At 48.7% G+C, this 19,933-nt stretch overlaps 1 protein-coding gene across 1 annotated transcript in view; it reads left to right on the top strand.

Annotated features, from left to right (window-relative positions):
* Nucleotides 1-19,933, top strand: part of LOC146360284 (uncharacterized) — a 51,320-nt gene that overhangs the window by 6,521 nt on the left and 24,866 nt on the right. The window contains exons 3-4 of the mRNA XM_084823143.1: nucleotides 10,687-11,072; nucleotides 12,292-12,845. Coding sequence (XP_084679269.1) covers nucleotides 10,687-11,072; nucleotides 12,292-12,845 — 940 coding nt within the window. The remainder of the gene's footprint in view (nucleotides 1-10,686; nucleotides 11,073-12,291; nucleotides 12,846-19,933) is intronic.

Below are 19,933 nucleotides of genomic sequence, written 5' to 3' on the forward strand. Positions count from 1 at the left end.
GCACAAGATCCAGAAGCACTCTCAAGCTACAAACCCCATCCAGAACAGGTTAGATCCCAATCCTCAAGTAGGGATGTCAGAGGAATGTGTGTGTGGTTGGGTACTCGGTGAGTTTTCACAGGCTCAGCCTCCCAGATTCCAGCTTGTTTGTCTGTGAGCTGCCCTGACTTGACATAGGTCAAGTCAAGCCAGCTCGTGAACATCCACCATTGTCGTGCTGTGTGCAAGTCTCTCCTTCTCCCTCCCTGGAAGGGAGAAGAAGACATTCACTCACAGCATCCCCACAGCTGTGTGCAAATGGCACCTTCTCCCTCCTTGGGTGCAAATGGCTCCCTTTCCTTCTGTGTGCAAATGGCTCCCTTTCCTCCCCGGAACATGAGAGGGAAAAGGAGCCATTTATGCACAGCAGCAGTGGGGTTGCTAAATGGCTCCTTTTCCCTCTCGAGTCCCAAGAGGGAAAAGAAGCCATTTATGCATAGCAGTGATGGGCTTGCTAAATGGCTCCTTTTCCATCTCAGGAGGGAAACACCATTTACACATAGCAGTGGCAGGGTTGCAGTGCCTGCATTTCTCCTTTTCCCTCCAGGGACCCAAGAGGGAAAAGGAACCATTTATGCAAATGGTTCCTTTTTCCCTCCAGGGACCCAAGAGGGAAACGGAGCCATTTAACCACCCTGCTGCCACCTTGCACAAAGGACCCATTTGGGCACAGCAGCACCCACACGTTCTGGCTCAGCTTGCTAACACAAGCCAAGCTGGGGGCTTGGGGGAAATCCATTGAGCCCCAAGAGGACTCTATTTCTCTGCACCAGACATCCCAGTCCTCAAGCCATGTTTCTTCTGTTCTGGCCAACATCCTGCACTCTGTGTAGTCTGGATTTAATCTCAGGTTGTTCACCCTCACCCAGCCCATTATTGAATTTAGGCAATGTTCAAGGTTGTTGACTGCTTCCTTTGAGTCAGGTAACAAAGAGCAATGGAGCTGAGCGTCATCAGCATCTTGATGGCATCTCATGCCAAAGCTCTGCATGACTTCTCCCAGCAGTTCCATATAAATATTCAGCAACATAGGAGACAAGATAGAACCCTGTGGGTGTTAAGCAGGAGTCCGCCAACACTATCTTCTGGACATGACCTGACAGGAGGGCCCAGAACCACTGACAAGATGTGAATGCCTTAAGTAGGTCCCCTCCCCCTGCCATCCTCTTCTGAAGAGGCTGCTTTTGTTTTTTTGTTTGTTTAAAGAAGATCAGGGGAAAACGCATGCAACAGAGTGTAAGACATACTTTGGGTATTACTGGATTGTGTTAAAACACAGACCAAAGAACCACCAGCTTAACATGTGACAGAATCATTTCCCAGTGACATGAACCCACCGGCCCTTGCTTTCTTGCTGTAATGAAGAGTAGTGAATCAAAGTACGAAAGTAGCATAGTGTTCTAACAGTGAGAAATGTTTTAATAGCATCTCCTCCTCTGTAATTTCTACTTTTCATTTTGGTGGGAGGATAAGGTATGGTGGGGGCTAGAAATCATAGCCTTTAGTTATCTTTACCACAGGCAATTTTTAAAAATTGGTTAAGGCTCTGAGCGCACCGGCCTGATAACAAAGGTTTACAGCTCTCTTGTGGCAATGATCATATATAACCGTGATACAGATTTACTTCTTTGCCATGGCTGCTACATCATCCACCCTGCATTCCTCATATCTTATTGGAACAAGCCCGTTATCTCTTGCCATGTAACTGAGTGATCCCACATGCGAGGCATTTTAAATCATAAGGCCATAGATCTTGCTCTTATTCATCTTGGGACAAATGAATTCTTCATGCTCATTAGCCACAAAGGTGGGAAGAACATAAAAAGGGAAGCACATTAAATTCAACAGGAGAGGTAGTGGAGAAGAACAACTTCCACAGTATAATTTAGGCAAACCACACCATCATTTCCAGTACCTCGATGCATGCATTAATTGCTTAATGCATTAATTACATTTCTATACTGTCCAATAGCTGAAACTGTCTGGGCATTTTGAAAAAATAGGGCTGCAGAATAGAGTACTAAGATCAGTTCTTAAGATGCCTGGGAGAATAAGAAGGTACCTGGCACTGAAAAGACGATAACATATGTGTCAGGTGAGCCTCTTGGGGGAGATATTCCATAAATGGGGTGCCGTCTCTCTTGCCTCATTTAGTGGGGCATCTTGAGGAGGGCCTCAGACAATTCTCTCAATGTCTGGGTAGTAGGGATGTACGAAAGTCACTTACCTTTCTGCGGATTCTGTTCATGGGGGGGAGGTGTTCTGTCCCTCCCCCCGGAATCTTTAATGGGGGGGAGGCGATCTGGTCCTCCCCCCCAGAATCCTCGATGGCTGGCTGTGCTCCACGGCAGCTCCGTGGAGCAGCCGGCCAGGCCCAGGCCAGGGCCGTCCACAGCTGGATTTCCGGCCGCAGAGGGCTCTGGGTAAAAAAACAAAAACAAAACATTTGCGTTCCTTATTTTTGGCCGTCTTAGTCTACATCAATATTTACGTAGGCTATTACGGCGAAAATAAAGGGGAACGCAAATAGCGTAGTGGGCACTATTTGCATTCCCCTTTATTTTCGCCATTAATAGTCTACGTAAATATTTACGTAGACTAAGACAGCGGAAAATAAGGAACGCAAATGGCGGCAGCCATAGCTGCCGCCATTTGCGTACGCATTTTTTTTTAAAAAAACCCAGACATGATAGGCTACGTAAGTCTTTACTTAGCCTATCACGTCTATGGGAAAAAGAAAGGAAAAAGACCAGACTGCAAATGACGGCAGCGGCAGCCGGTCGGAAGACCAGCCGCTGCTGCCGCCACCGCCAAAGCCGCCACTGGAGCCGCCGCCGTCCGGAACATCCTCCCCAGGTAAGTCTCGTCCACAGGAGGTGGCAAGCCATTCCGCGATGGATTTCGGGGGGCCGAATGCACTGGCATTTGTCCTCACCGAGATCCGTCATGGAATTCTCTGACATCCCTTCTGGGTAGGTAAAGATGGGAGAAGGTGGTCCTTCAGGTAACCTGACTCCAATCTGTTCAGAGTTTTAAAGGTCAGCACGAGCACTTTGAATTGGACCTGGAAATAGGCCAACAGCCCGTGCAGATCTGGAAGTACAGGTTGATCATTGGCCAGTCCCAGGTACAACGTGGTCCTCACCATGCATTTTATCGGGTGACCCTAAGCTCCGGTATTACAAAACAGGAAGAAAAACCTTTCTCAATCGGTGCTCTGGAGCATCTGTAAATCTGACCCAGTGTAGAACTCACACTTCAGCATGCTGCATGTTTTGATGCCGATTATCCAGGACTAACAAGGGGAATCAAGAGCATTTATATTGGACTCATGCCAGTTTCACAGAGCATTTTGCACATATCTTCTTACGGCTCTGTTTTGGGATCTTTGCAAGTAAGGATGTCGTGGGCACCCAACTGGGTCCAGAAATTCATCGGGCTCCCCCTGCCCACGACCCCCAGACTCCACCAGCTGAGACGCTGTCCTTGCTCACCTCCCGCTCGCGCCTATTCGTGCCCTCAAGGACTCACTGTGGTCCCATTCGGTGAGCGCCCGCCATTTCTACGCCTTTGATTGCTACGTAAAGCAGGAAGTTTTTAAAAAATGTGCATATTTAAATATGCACATTTTGGAGCTGGGAAAGCTAAATAAGTGCAATATTAGAGGGATTATACCTCTAATATTGTGCTTATTTAGCTTTCCCAGCTCCAAACTGTGCATATTTAAATATGCACATTTTTTAACTTCCTATTTTACATAGCAATCAAAGGCACAAAAATGGTGGGCACTCACCAAACGGAATTGCAGTGAGCCCGGGGAACTTGCTGAGCTTGTGGGTGACCCGAGCGCGGATCCAGGGGGGTGAGAGCAGGGGCACCGCTTCGGTGAGTGCTGAGAAAAACTAAGCTAGGGTGAGTTCTTACATCCCTATTTGCAAGATCAGTGTGCTAGGTTCATGGTGGCTAAGCTTCCTAGCTAGGGATGGAGTGGGTGCCTCATTCAGTCCAGGATCCTGGGGGAACTGCCCCTGCCTGCACCCCTGCGCCGTGCTTGCCGAGCCCCTGCCCCTGCTCGCCCCCAGCCTGCGCTCCACAAATGGCCTGTGCTCACCCCAATGGCCTCTTTGAGCTTTGCAGTCACCATTTTTTGAGAAATAAAATGGCTATTGCAAAAATGCGCATATTTGCACATCTGCAAAAACATGTATTTTGGGAACGTAGACATTCACATATGTGAAAATACACATTTTTGCAAATTTTGTGTCTGCGCAAAATGAACGTTTTTCAAAAATGTGCATTTTCGGGCAAACAAAAATGTGCATTTTTGCAATTGCCATTTAAAAAAAAGAAAAACAAGAATGGTGACCACGGGGCTCGATGAGGCCACTGGAGTGACTGTAGGCTGCTTGCTGAGCGTGTGAGGGGCTTGAGTGCAGTCTGGGGACCAGTGAGCAGGGGCAGGGGCTGGGTGGTCATCCAGAGAACCCAGACCGGGGGAGTTCTCACATCCCTATTCCTAGTATAATCAAGACTCAGGCAACATTGGCTGGCTTTCACCCAAATTAAAAATGAGACTGAAAGGATGTATAATTAGAATTCATCCCAAGCAAGCTTGCTCCCTGCCATTCCAATTTCTCGCCACCTTACCGTGTGTGAAAAACTATCTTCTGCCTTTGGTTTTGAATTTGCCATTAATATGGGGAATAGTGGTTGATATTCTAAGCATGATATATGTTTTCCTGTTATATCTTACTTTTTGATGAGATAAGGAAATGCATTCTGGTCTTCTGCTGTTTTGAATCAGTGCATATCTATGAGTCCCCATGCCCTTCACAATCAATTCTCTCATCTGAGGTTGCAATATCCCGTCTGTGATATCAACCATAAGAACGAGCAGCTGTTAGAAGGAGGTCCATCACATGAAGCATTTTCAGGTGAAAGTGAGCTAGCGATTCTTATAGCATCAGGGTTTCTGTCTTCTCCTGTTCAACTTCGAAAGTTCCCTGGCTGAGCAAGAGATGCATTGCTGTCACCTTGGCAATGGGGCAGTGTTCCCCATTGGCCACTGGCTTTCACATTGCCAGGGCAACTGCTGTGGCTGGTCCTGCCACCAGATCGGCCCAAGTTCTCCACTCCAGTGCTGGTGGGGCCTGCCATTAAGCAGGACTCCTGAAAGCATTATTAGCCCCATAATAACAATCTGTCAGGAGAAAAGAGAGGCCTACTTAAAGAGTTCATGGCCACCAGTGCCATGGCAGAGGTCACATTCAAACTGGCAACTTCCTGATTTGTAACCCAATGTGTTAGCTACATCAAATCTTTCAAGGTAAGAACCAGCACTTTTCGTTTGGTGCATTTTTCGTTTCGTGCTGAAGCTCTTGTAAGGTTGGTGTTATATGCTCTAGGGATGGGGGAGAATTTCTCCCCGGAACTTCGGGGGGCCGAGTGCCAATGTGTTCAGCCCCCCGAAGTAGTTTTGGGGAGAAATTCTCCGCACCCCCCTGCCCCCCACACACACACCCCCGGGACGGGACTTACCTTTCCCGAATGTCCCTCCTGGCGGCGGGTCCCGGTGGCGGTTCGTCAGGTCTTTGTCAGGGGCGGGGGCAGCAGCCGGTCTTTCGACCGGCTGCCGCCGCTGCCATTCCAATAATAAAAAAAAAAAACGCCCCCGTGATAGGCTACGTAACAATTAACGTAGCCTATCACGCCTAGATTTGCAAAGTCAGCCGTGATAGGCTACGTAAATCGTCACGTAGCCTATCACGGGTGACTTAAAAAAAAAAAAAAAGTGCATACGGCTAATGGCGGCCCCCATAGGGAGCCGCCATTCGCATTCCTTATTTGGTCGCTGTAGTCTACGTAAAGATTACGTAGACTATGGAGACCAAATAAGGAACGCGAATGGCGGTTCCCTATGGGGGCCGCCATTTGCGTACGCGCTTTTTTTTTTTTTTTTAAGTCACCCGTGATAGGCTATGTGACGATTAACGTAGCCTATCACGGCTGACTTTGCAGATCTAGCCATGATAGGCTACGTTAATCGTCACTTAGCCTATCACGGGGGCGTTTTTTTTTTACTTTTTATTTCGTGGCCGGGCGAGGCGACGCGCCTCCTCCCCGGCCTGAATTTTGGCCGGGCGAGGCGGGAAGCCTCCCCCCCGGCCTGAACTTCAGGGGGAGCAGTGAAGCGCCTCCCCCTCACCGCGAACAAGCTGCGAGACCAGGTAAGTGGCTTTTGTGTACTCCTAATATGCTCCCTGCAGCAAGCATCCCCCATCCATCTGGCTGGTGCATTTTTGGACAGCTGAAATTTCTAAGCTGTCTTCAAGGGCAGCCCCATGTAAATCACATTGCAGTAGTCATCAAACTGAAAGTTTAACAAGTGATGTATAACAGAGGTAAAGCCACTCTTCTTCGGGGATAGGTCAGACCCTCCAAAGCTCCGCTCAGATTGGCTTGGGGTTTTTCTGAGCCCTGCTCAATGATGGGGGACCAGAAGAGTTCCCCAAGTCAAACTAAGTGCTTAGAAGGGTGTTGTTCTCCCTGTCTTCACCCATTTCCATTACTGTTCGACATCCCTTCCCCTGCCCCTCCTTCTTTGAAGAGCAGGAACAGTAGCAGACAAATAGCAAATGGGAGAGTGTGTTTCTCTCCCTCTGCCTCTCCCCCTTCCATGCATCATCAACCAGTGTAAGTGATGCTGGGTGTGGAACATTCTGGGAGGGTAGTTTGTTCAAGGGCTCTTGTAGGTCATTAGCTAACAGCATGATGGGTCTTGGTGGATTCTAGGAGACATAGTTCATGCAAGCACTCTTGCAAGTGCATTACTTATGCTAAGCAATGGTAGGTGGGGAAAGAAGAGAAAGGAACAGGGAGAGGAAAAACCTTTCCTGTTGCTTCTCTTTTCTATTGGCACCACTGCTACTCCTGCTCTTCAAGGAAGAAGGGAGGGTGGGAAAAAAAGGGTCAGAGGGAGTGTTTGGAACATTAGGGTTGGCAGGGATGGCTTTAAAGGTGGTGGGAGTGTATGGGATTTCCTCCCCCATGCTGTACTATTTCAGGTCAGGGGCCCTGTTGATGCTCTGCTCTTCCTCAGTTGTGGTGAGGGCTTCATGTTGTTGTGTGTTACTGTAGCTCGGGTTACAAAGTTCTACTATAGGTCAGCTCTTTAGCAGAGGTCTTGGTAGCTTGCATTTCACAGGGAAGCAATACAGGAAGAGATTGGAAAGATCTGAGTGGGGCTGGAAGTTAAAGAGGTTTATTTGAATGTTGCTCCAGCAAGAAGCAGATTAAGACTTAGCTTTAAGTAGGAGTTTGACACCATCTAGACTGGTTAGCCCTGCCTCCACACTGACTGAGGCTTTGTCTCTTAAAGGGGCCTGGCTTGTTTTAGCAAACTCAAGCTGTGAGGTGGGAGTGGCTGTGGCATGCTAGCATCCTCTGTTTACTCTGGAGTCTCTTGTCTTCTGTTAACTCTGGAGTGTCTTCTTCAGAGGACAAGTGCCTGGGATCCTCAGGGGATGAGAGTTCAGTGTCCTGGTCCATGTCACAGCTGCTCCAACTTTGACTGCTTGAGAGAGGATGTTTGGAGCTTGAGAGACCCGATTCCCATTTTGAATCATGTCTTGTCCCCCAAACCACCAGGTCTTAGCTCTGTATCAGGCTCAGTGGTACTCTTGTGCTGCTTTCTAAGAAGAGGTACAGCAAAAAATGCAAAGTGGTAAGCTATAATTATGAAGCAGATTCATCGAATGAATGACAGACATTGAGATGGCCACCAGAAATTTCATATAACTTCTGCAATATGGACCTGCAATATTCAGCCTAAATTCTGCTTCCCCCATCCTCACAAATGCTTTTATTATTTATTCTTTATGTAGTTTGCAACACCAGCTATCATGCCCCTTTCATGATATTGACTTTCAGTTTGCATTCTTCCTCCCCTCCCCAATTGTTTTCAATGTGTTTTTTTTTAAAAAAAAACTTTAATACCTATCGACACAATTCAACCATATTAAGCACTTTTACATCTCATTGATTTCACAATAAGCTAACTCTCCCACTGAAATGTAATGGGACTTAAATGTGCTTAATTTTGACTGGATCCTGAGCAATGGCATGTATTTATTTATGCCATTTGTATGAATAAACTTTCTCCAACTTCCTCAGGACAGTATACATGGAAGTGATCCCATTTATCATCACACCAACCCTATGTGAGGTCAATAAGGCTCAACCAAGGTTACCCAATCAATCCAGGTCACCTTAGGCCATGGCTGATACCATATTCAATGTGCCACATCCACTCATTTGTATTTTAAGGATGTCTGTTGGTGTCTGTGAACTGCCCCTATCCTTTGAAAGCAAATCAAATGGAGATAAATCAAGTGATGCTCCTAGAGGACTGACCCAACACTGAGGCATCTTGACAGAGAGCGCTTTTTCAGGGGTTGTCTAGAGCAAACAACCAAGAAACAAGGTCATCCTCAGAATCCATGATAGCTGTATTAATGCACATGGCCATGTGTACCTGGATAGTGTCAGGAGCACCCTAGCGGCCTCTTTCAGTACACTCCAATAGCCAACTCAAGACACAGATGAAAGGATTCTTTTCAAGGCTTTAATCCTTTTACAACTTAATGACTCTTTCAGATGCTAATCACCAGCGACTAAGCAATGAACAGCAGAGTAGCCTATGCTCCGGGTAGGCAGTTGGTCCCCATTTGAAGGGGAATCACTTGAAGACCCTGAACTTATGGGCTAGGGAGAGATCCTCCCTCTTTCCCTTGGGTCCACGGGACGTGGCCGTTGCTTGCATGCCAAATGGGTGCTATGCCTCCTTTCCGTGCCCTCCATCACTCGTCGCTCCCTGCATCTGCATCGAGCATCTAGCAAGCCCCCCTCCCACACTCTCTCACTGCCAGGGTCACTACCTATCTCAGAAATGTCAGCAGGAGGAATCTCTGCTAGCTGCTGTGCCTGTGAGGGATGAGCTGGCTCTGCTCCCATGGATTGCTGTTCCTCCTCAGAATCAGAACTGCTCTGGGGTTCTATCGCCTCAGTTTCCACCCTGACAGATAACTTCAAACAGTAGCAATATTTGGACAGTATCAGAGTTAGAAACAGGAGACACAAAGAAACCCAAAGCACTAGTCATGATGCCAAAACACTGTGTTGCTCTTATTTTTAACCAAGGGAGTTTTTACATCACATACTAAGACTTTGTCTGTTCTTCTTTTAGTAGGGATATTTTTGTTTTGTCTTGATATTCCTGAATCTGCTTTATTTCTATCTGTTTCCTTTCATAAAGATCTTTATATTAACTTCCTAATAATTTTCCCATTTCCTTTTGTTCATATACTTTAATTCTTTTTTTTGTATTCAAAGCTAAAATTCTGTTCTTAGTCCTCTGGTCGCCAGCAATTTTGAGCTTTTCCCTGTAAACTCATAATACCTTTGCTTGACATATATCATGTAGGGATGTCAGAGAAATCTGCCCGAAAGTTAAATGAGATTGAATTCTGACACATCCAGTCCACGGAACCCTCCCTGGAATGGGGCACCCCGGTCTACTCGGACCGGAGCTCACGCAGACCCTTTTTTTTTTCTCCGCCAAAAATTTTATGGAAGTATTTATGAAAGAAACTCTGCAAATTGAAACAAAAGAAATAGACAGTGAAAGGGATTTTATGAAAGTATTTAATAAATACACAGTTTCCTGCAATGACGTGGCTTTCTTTCGCTGGGAGGGACGGGGTCACGAAGTGCACGTAGCCTGCCTGAGTCACGAAATGCACGTAGCAGCCTCATCTTTTTTTTAATTGTCTGTGAAGGTGAGGTCAGGTGAGGTCAGGTGAGCGAGATCCCTCCAGGCCACCCCCCCAGGAAGATAACGTGATGGAGGGGAGGGAACTCACCAACCATTTTTCCCGCCTTTACACATAGCATGGCGGTGTGTGAGTGTCCAGCAGCCTCAGTTGCTCCAGTCCAGACTAGAGACCAGAGGCGCCGCTGCTGCAGACAGAGTGTTCATGTCCAGCAGCTGCAAGGAGTGTGTTTCTGTGTGTCCCCATTCTACGGCACTGCAGTTCAACCTTTATTACAGTGAAGTTATGTTCTCTGATATGTTTACTTTACCTGAATGTGCACCTATGCTTAGTGATTTTGGGGTGGGGCGGGGTGGGGGGAACTGGGAAGGCATCCTCCAGCAGCCTGTGTTTAGGCTTGCTGAGAAGGACTCCATCCTCCATCGTCCTGGGCTTTCCAGGATTAATCAATGTGCTTTTCAACTCCAAGAGTCATGTGCCCCTATGTACTTAGTGTTTCTGAGTGATTCTGGGGAGGGCCTGCCTGGGCAGCCAGGCCAGGCCAGGCCAGCAGCCTGTGTTTAAGCCTGCTGAGAAGGACTCCATCCCCCAGCATCCTGTGTGTACTGTAGGCTTGTGTTTTTCAGGCCGCATGGATGGACTACATCCTCCATCCTGGGCTTTTCAGCCTAATCTGCTGTACAATATGCCCCTATTTAGTTAGCATTGGATGGCTGGATTGGTGGGGAACTACTTTTACACTGCACTATATCTGCAATTGTAGGCTGTTCACATGATTTCAGCTTTGCCACATGCACTTATGTCTCCTTCTGCCCAGAGACATGAACATGGAGAAAGGAGGAACCCGTAGTCAATCCAGCACTCAAAAGAGGTGTCGGCGCCCAGTGAGAACATACACCACTGACGTTGCATTTCAACGGTATTTTAAGAATGAGATGGAAGAGGAAGACCAAGGTGTGACCAGCAGCGACAGCAGCCCCAGCCCCAGTCCACCCCGCAACCGTAAGCAGCACACACCACCAATTACCACCACAGAAAGTGGCACAGGCACAGCCAGCCACAACTCCAGAGGAAGAGGAAGAAAGTTCATGGATGGTGAGTGGAAGGGCAGTGTCTCCAAAGCAGATGAAAATGTTCCCAAGGAGACTCTACAGTGGCAGAATGAAAGTCAAGATGTCTACATCATTCCAAAGGATGAATCTGGTAAGACTCTGTCATCACAGGTGCTTGTAAATATCTAGATACAAATAATCTTTGAATATTTGAATAGTCCCTACATTAGCCTTCTGCAACCTGCAGCCTTCCAGATGTTTTGGGCTACAACGACCAGCATTTTTGACCATTGGTCATGCTGGCTGGGGCTGATGGGAGCTGAAGTCCAAAACCTTTGGAGGGAACCATTTGGGGAAAACTACCCCACCGGATCTTCTTCTTCAACACCACAAAACATACACAACTGTTTTACATTCATTCATATTCAATGCTGTGAACATATTTCATATTATTTAAATGTTATATGGTACTCCAGTACTAAAGAAAACCCCAACTCTTTAAAAGAACTGCAATAATTTCTCAAACGATACACCTTTTCGGTGGGAAAACACTGCAGTGTTTTGTTCTTGCTTTGTTTCCAAAGCCATTCATCATAGTTTGCTGTCAAATTTGGCCTTGATCTCTTTTAACTAGAGCTGCAATGTGAATTGATTAAGCAATTACATTTCTGAGGATGGTTTTTAAAACAGGGCCTGACTAATCAGGCACTGCTCCCGGGGGACCACAAATACACTCCGGAAAAAGGCAGTGGGATTTGCCAAGTATGTGCTCCGGACCAGCCCTGTCATTAGGCAACAGTGAGGTGTTGGGGCACAGAACTGTAGGTGCTCCTCAGACTGCCTTGTACCTCCTCAGCCAGCTTGTTGTCCTCTGGTGTGGTGGAAGAAGCTCTCCCATTGTCGCTGTTCAAGTAAGATTCAGCTATCACTCTATGTAGGATGGAGGGGTGCCATTTTATCCTTTGCCTCAGGAAGCAAAATGCTTTGGGCCAGCCCTGTAGGTGCTGAGTCCCACACAGTGGTATAATAGAGCTGATGCAAAGGAGTGGACCTTGCAAGGGAGCCAGATATCTCCTCCCCCATGTTTTTCAGACTTTTACCAGTGAGGACATGTTTAGATAACTCTCATGGAGTTTTGAAGTCTGTACAGTACATTTTTTTTGCACCTTGTGACCTGTGTTGTTTTCTCAGTGCTAGCTAGTGCAGTAGTAGCTTACATCTGCACCTTGTGTCGTGTTGATTGATCGCAATTCCAAGCTATGTTTCATAGATTTCTACAAGTACACAGTTTTATTCTCTTGGCTATTACTCATGTGTAAAAGATGCATTTCTCATGAAACTCCGCTTCTATCTATTTTGAATCTTTACAGAGACGGCCACAACCATCCTCCCTGCGTCAGAGAGCGGAAGTGGGACAGATGAACCAGGTCCACAGCTGCCTGCTGATAATCACCTCGTGGGCAGCAGCTCACATGATTTGGCAAAAAAGGCCGGAGGACTTAGCGTCATCAGTGATCCGGACAGCAAAGATGATGAGGAGCCCTTCTATATCAATGTCCCTGCTGAGACTGGGTCTGACTCTGTGTTCCAGCCTGCTGGGTTCTTTGGGAGCAATCCCAAACCTCAGGAACAAACATCCCCTGCCAAGCGCTGGTCATTGCCATTAACAATGCCAACAACAACACCATCCACAGATAAATGGAAATGTGCAGCTCCCGATGCCACCTCATCTGAAACTGATACCCCCATTCCCCAAAGAAGAAATGGTGGTGGCAGGGTGAGCTCCTATGAGTGGCGCTTCTTCAAATATGCAGAGAAAGACCGCTATGTCGTGTTTTGTGATATTCGTAGAAGTCGTGTGCAGCTAGGAAAAGAAAGGGGCTGTGGACGAGTGGGCACGTCTGCCATGAGGCGACACATAGAGGTGCATCATGTGCTTCTTGTTCCCAAAGATAGCAACGGCAAGGAGGGTTGTACGAAACTCCCCTTACCTGGCTCCGCCGGGTTCCGCTGGGGGGGGAGGCGCTCTGTCCCTCCCCCCGGAATCCTCGCCGGGGGGGAAGGTGCTCCATCCCTCCCCCCCGGAATCCTGGCCGTCCGGTTCCGCTCCGCGACGATTCTGCAGAGCCACCGGCCGGCTCCACCAGCAGCCGGACATCCAGCCACTGGCTAGCAGGGACGCAAATGGCAGCGGCCATAGCCGCCGCCGTTTGCGTCCCTGTAGTCAGCCATGATAGGCTACATAAAGACTTATGTAGCCTATCACGACTGGCTTTAAAAAAAACAAAACACGCATGTACGCAAATGGCGGCGGCTATGGCCACCACCATTTGCGTTCCTTATTTTTGGCCATCTTAGTCTACGTAAATATTTACGTAGACTAAGACAGCGAAAATAAGGGGGAACACAAATAGCATCCATTACGCTATTTGCATTCCCCTTATTTTCGCCGTCTTAGTCTACGTAAATGTTTATGTAGACTAAGACATGCCAAAATAAGGAATGCAAATGGTGGAAGCCATGGCCACCGCCATTGCGTACGTGGTTTTTTTTTTTTTAAGTCAGCCGTGATAGGCTACGTAAACATTTACGTAGCCTATCACGGCTGACTGCAGGGATGCAAACGGCGGTGGCTACGGATGCCGCCATTTGCGTCCCTGCTAGCCAGTGGCCGGATGTCTGGCTGCTGGCTGAGCCGGCTGGCGGCTCCGCAGAATCGCTGCGGAGCACAGCCGGCCGGCCAGGATTACGGGGGGGGAAGGAACAGAGCGCCTCCCCCCCCAGCGAGGATTCCGGGGGGAGGGACGGAATGCCTCCCCCCCACCATCAGCATAATCCCTGAAAGGTACGTGATTTTCGTACATCCCTAGGTGGCAGGCCGTTCTGCCACAGATTTCAGGGGGCCGAATGCACTGGAATTCGGCCTCACTGAGATCCATGGTGAATTCTCTGCCATCCCTAACTAGGGATGTACGAAAGTCACTTACCTTGAATGAACTTTGATTCGCGGTGGGGGGGAGGCGCTCCGTCCCTCCCCCCGAAATTCTGGCTGGGGGGGAGGCGTCCCGTCCCTCCCCCCTGAAATTCTGGCCGGGGAGGAGGCGCCCCATCCCTCCCACCGCGAATCCTGGTCAGCTGGGTCTGCAAATGGCGGCGGCCATAGCCGCCGCCGCTTGTATCCCTGCAGTCAGCCGTGATAGGCTACGTAAATGTTTACATAGCCTATCATGTTAAAACAAAAACAAAAAATGCACGTACGCAAATGGCGGCGCCCATGGGCACCGCCATTTGCGTTCCTTATTTTGGCACATCTAGTCTACGTAAATATTTACGCAGACTACGGCGAAAATAAGGGGAACGCAAATAGCATAGCGTTCCCTTTATTTTCGCCGTAGTCTACGTAAATGTTTACATAGACTAGATGTGCCAAAATAAGGAACACAAATGGCGGCGCCCATGGGCGCCGCCATTTGTGTACGCTCGGTTTTTGTTTTTTTTTTAACTCAGCAATGATAGGCTATGTAAACATTTACGTAGCCTATCATGGTATTTTTAAAAAATCTAGCCGTCATAGGCTACGTAAATCTTTACGTAGCCTATCACTTTTTAAAAGAACAACAACTTGGAAATGGCAGCGGCAGCCGGTCGGAAGACTGGCCACCACCACCGCTGCTGCCAAACCGCTGCCGCCGCTGCCACCAGGGAGAGTCGCCCAAGGTAAGTCCCATCCCGGGGGGGTGGGGGGGCAGACCGTTTCACCACCAATTTCAGGGGGCCGAATGCGCTGGCATTCGGCCTCCCTGAGATTCGTGGCAAAATTCGCTGACATCCCTATCAGGGACACACACAGCAGAAAACATCACCAGTACCATCAGTGGTGGTGTTCAGTCCTGGTTGGCCCTAGGGATGTACGAAAGTCCCTTACCTGGTCTCGCAGCTTGCTTCGCGGTGGGGGGGAGGCACTTCGCTTCTCCCCCCGAAGTTCAGGCTGGGCGGGGAGTCTTCCCACCTCGCCCGGCCGAAATTCAGGCTGGGGGGGAGGCTTCCCTCCTCGCCCGGCCGAAATTCAGGCCAGGGAGAAGCGTCCCGTCTCCCCGGCTGCGAACTTCAAAAGAAAAGTAAAAAAAAAAAAAAAAGCCCCATGATAGGCTACGTAATGATTAATGTAGCCTAACACGGCTAGATCTGCAAAGTCAGCTGTGATAGGCTACGTTAATCGTCACGTAGCCTATCACGGGTGACTTTGAAAAAAAAAAAAGCACGTACACAAATGGCGGCCCCCATAGGGTGCCGCCATTCGCGTTCCTTATTTGGCCGCTGTAGTCTATGTAAAGATTTACGTAGACTACGGCGAAAATAAGGGCAACGCTATTTGCGTTGTCCTTATTTTCGCCGTAGTCTACGTAAATCTTTATGTAGACTACAGGGACCAAATAAGGAATGCGAAAGGTGGCTCCCTATGGGGGCCGCCATTAGCTGTACGCGCTTTTTTTTTTTTTTAAGTCACCCGTGATAGGCTATGTGACGATTAACGTAGCCTATCACAGCTGACTTTGCAAATGTAGCCGTGATAGGCTACGTTAATCATTACGTAGCCTATCAGAGGGGCGTTGTTGTTTTTTTTACTTTTCTTGTAATGGTGGCGGCGGCAGCCGGTCGAAAGACCGGCTGCCTCCCCCGCCCCTGATGAAGACCCGACGAACCGCCGCTGGGACCCGCCGCCGGGAGTGACATTCGTGAAAGGTAAGTCCCATCCCGGGGTGGGGCGGGGGGTGGGGGGGTGGAGAATTTCTCCCTGAACAACCTTCAGAGGACCGAATGCGTTGGCGCTCAGCCCCCCAAAGTTTCGAGGAGAAATTCTCCCCCATCCCTAGTTGGCCCCCTTACATCTAACAGTGGGCTGTGTCGCAACATACAATGTCTCCAACTTCATAAAAGCAGCCCGCATTGCACGGCTAAACCATGTTCAGTGCGTTGCTCACTCTTTGAACCTTGTGGTGCATTCCAGATTGAGCAACGCATCTCCTAAAATAGGCAAGCTACTTAAGGTGGCCTGATCCATTTGCACCCACTTCAGGCAGTCCTGCTTATCAATGGAGGCAATCGGCACTATCCAACGTAGCCGTGGCCTTCCAAAACACAAATTCATTATGGATGTGTGCACACGCTGGAACAGAATGTTGCATATGCTACAGAGCCTCTGTGAGCAGAGAGCAGCTATAAACGACTACATTACTGAGAAACAACACCACTCCAATTTTTTTGTCACACCTAGGGATGTCGGAGAATTTCTCCACGAATTTCCGGGAGGCTGAATGCCAATGCATTTGGCCCCCCGAAATTGGTGGAGAAATTCTCCAACACCCCTCCGCCCCCCCCCCAGAATGGGACTCACCTTTGGCGAATGTCCCTGGCGCTGGCAGCTCCCGATGGCGGTTCGGTGGCGGCGGCGGCCGGTCTTCCAACCGGCAGCCGCCACCGCCATTTCCCAGTAACAACAACAACAACAAACGTGATATGCTACGTAAAGATTTACGTAGCCTATCACAGCTAGATTTTCATAAAACACCATGATAGGCTACGTAAATCCTTACGTAGCCAATCACGGCTGACTTTGGGGGGGGGAAGCGTGTACGCAAATGGCAGCACCCATGGGTGCCACTATTTGCGTTCCTTATTTGGGCATGTGTAGTCTACGTAAACATTTATGTAGACTACGGCGAAAATAAGGGCAACGCTATTTTCTATTTGCTATTTGCGTTGCCCTTATTTTTGCCATAGTGTACGTAAAAGTTTATGTAGACTACATGTGCCGAAATAAGGAACACAAATGGCAGCGCCCATGGGTGCCACCATTTTCATACACGCTTCCCCCCCCCAAAGTCAGCCGTGATAGGCTACATAAGGATTTACATAGCCTATCATGGCTGACTGCAGGGATGCAAATGGCGGTGGCTACGGCCGCCGCCATTTGCATCCTGGCAGAAGAGATTCGTGGCCGGAGGGACGGGGCGCCTCCCCCCCAGCCAGAATTTTGGCCTGAGGGACAGAGCGCCTCCCCCCCACCGCAAAGCAAGCTGCGGGACCAGGTAAGGGACTTTCGTCCATCCCTAGTCACACCACATCAGTGGCTCTGGATGCAAGACCTGGTGGACATTTTAAACATATTCAATGAATGCACAATGCTACTGAGTGCAGACTATGCTACACTGGGCCAAGTTCTACCTGTGCTGAAGATTATAGAAGGGGTTCTGAAAAAACACCATGCTGAGTTTTGTGAGCGCACCAGTGCTGTAAGCAGTCAGGTACCCAATCCTGCAGTTAGGCTTGCGGAATTCCTTCTGCAGGAGCTGGGTACCAACTAACACATCACTTCAATGAGGGGGGACATGAAATACGTTGCTGCCACATTCCTTGAACCACAGTTCCAGCGTAGCACAACAAGGGCGGTGCTGCCAAACCAGAACCCTGACTTCCAAAGTGTAAAAACCTATTTGACAGAGAAAGTCATGGAGTGCAGCGAGAGAGATGTTGTGGATGAGAAGGAGCTGGGGAAGAGTGAGGCTAGTAGTACTACTACCTCCCCTGAAAATAATATCTGCAGCAGTAGCACCATCACCAGCAGGAGGGGCGATGATGACGCCACAGCAGCTGCACCACCAACACAACATACAGAGTCAGACATTGGGGCATCTTGTCTCAAGTTCAACTTGTACTCCTCAATGGCAGTGGAGCTCGGTGTAAGTGGGAGCAGGCAGGGGGAATGTGCCAAAGCAGCCAGGAAAGGATCAGCTTATGAAGTGGCTATCCAGGAACTGGGAGCTTATTCCAGAGAGAGTTTCTCGGGAACACAGAGCAGCCCAGAGAGTGATCCTCTCCTTTACTGGGAGACAAAACGTGGCATTTGGCCAAATCTGACCAAAGTCGCCATTTGGCATCTATCTTGCCCTCCCTCGAGTGTGGCCTCTGAAAGGCTTTTCTCCACCACTGGCAACATTGTCACCACCCACCGAAGCAGACTCACACCAGAACATGTCTCCACCCTTGCCTTCATACGCTCCAACAGGGGATGGATTCCCAAGGAGCACCTCCCCCCCCCAGCTGTCAGCAGAGTGGAGCAGTCATCAAGTGACGAGGAAGACCCCTGGGAAGATGATACTGCTGCTAATGTGAGCCAGAGTTCTGAGGGACAATGAGGCAGAATGATATAATTTTTGAGTGTGGTCACACTGAGGTGTCCCTCAGAACTTTGTCCAAACAAGCAGTCCCTGTCTGGCCTGGGCAGAGCCCAAAGCACTGGCGATATGTGGCAGAGCTTTATAATACCTCACATGCAGAGTCCAGTTGTGCTGCCCGACTGTGTGTGGCGGACTATGCAACAGCGTATATCCCCACTACATACACACACAATTTTCTATGCATCCCAGTGTACTTCACCATTGACTGTATATGTGTATCTTTACTGCTCTGAATGTTAGTATGATTCTGATTCCCCAAATGTATGTATAGTTCTAATTCTCTTGATGTGTGCTTTTAATTCATTTTAAATTCTTATTTCATAAATCAAGGAATTGCTTTCAAAGACCTTGTTGTGGTCTCTCTCTTGACTCCTTCAGCTTTTGGGTTTTCCTAAGCACCGAGAGTTCTATGTGAAAAGATCCCTCTGGTATGTTTTTAGTTTACATAGATGTGATATGCACCTCCACGTAAAATAAAGCATACTTCTAGGGATGTCAGAGAATTTCTCCACGAATCTCCGGGAGGCCGAATGCCAACGCATTCGGCCCCCCAAAATTGATGGAGAAACGGTCCACCCCCCCACGGAATGGGACTTACCTTTGGCGAATGTCCCTGGCGCTGGCGGCTCCTGGCAGCGGTTCGGCAGCAGCAGCGGTGGCGGCCGGTCTTCCGAACGGCCGTCACCACCGCCATTTCCAAGTAAAAAAAACCAAAAACACAATCAAATGTGATAGGCTACGTAAAGATTTACGTGGCCTATCACGGCTAGATTTTCAAAAAACACCGTGATAGGCTACGTAAATCCTTACGTAGCCTATCACGGCTGACTTTGGGGGGGGGGAAGCGCGTACGCAAATAGCGGTGCCCATGGGTGCCGCCATTTGCATTCCTTATTTGGGCACGTGTAGTCTACGTAAACATTTACGTAGACTACGGTGAAAATAAGGGCAATGCAAATAGCGTTGCCCTTATTTTCGCTGTAGTCTACGTAAATGTCTACGTAGACTACATGTGCCCAAATAAGGAACTCAAATGGCAGCGCCCATAGGTGCCACCATTTGCGTACGCGCTTTTTTTTTTCCCCCAAAGTCAGCCGTGATAGGCTACATAAGGATTTATGTAGCCTATCACGGCTGACTGCAGGGACGCAAACGGCGGCGGCTACAGCCGCCGCCATTTGAAACCCGGCAGGACAGCTGGATTCGTGGCCGGAGGGACGGGGCACCTCCCCCCTGGCCAGAATTTCGGCAGGGAGGTATGGGGCACCTCCCCCCACCAAGAATTTCGGGGGGAGGAATGGAGCACCACCACCCCACCGCAAAGCAAACTGCGGGACCAGGTAAGGGACTTTCGTCCATCCCTACATACTTCATAACATCAGGGATGCTGACTGACCATCTCCCTATGAGGGAAGCTTACAGCAGCTGGGCTTGTTTGGCTGGGAAAGCATTCTTGTTGTGGTTAACAGTAAGCAAATACAGAGATCATTGTGTAAAATGATCTAGATTTTAAAAATTATATCCGTGGACTTGAACCAAAGAATTGTTAACTTTTTTTAGAAAGAACTTTATATACAAACAGAACAGATCAAAACAAAACACAGAAACAATTGTAACATTGGGCTGGGCACTGGCTGGCTGCAGGCCTCAGTTCGGAGGAGGATGCAATTCCCGCTCTATGGCCTCCACCGTTCTTTGAAGGTCATCATCTGTGTGTAGAAAGAGAAGAATAAAGCACAATGTAATATGCATCTTGCAGGCAGAGTTGTTAGCT

The sequence above is a fragment of the Heloderma suspectum genome, chromosome 1 (genome assembly GCF_057233095.1).
Source record: "Heloderma suspectum isolate Gila_16-S chromosome 1, 16-S_ref, whole genome shotgun sequence".
NCBI classification, from domain to species: Eukaryota; Metazoa; Chordata; class Lepidosauria; order Squamata; family Helodermatidae; genus Heloderma; species Heloderma suspectum.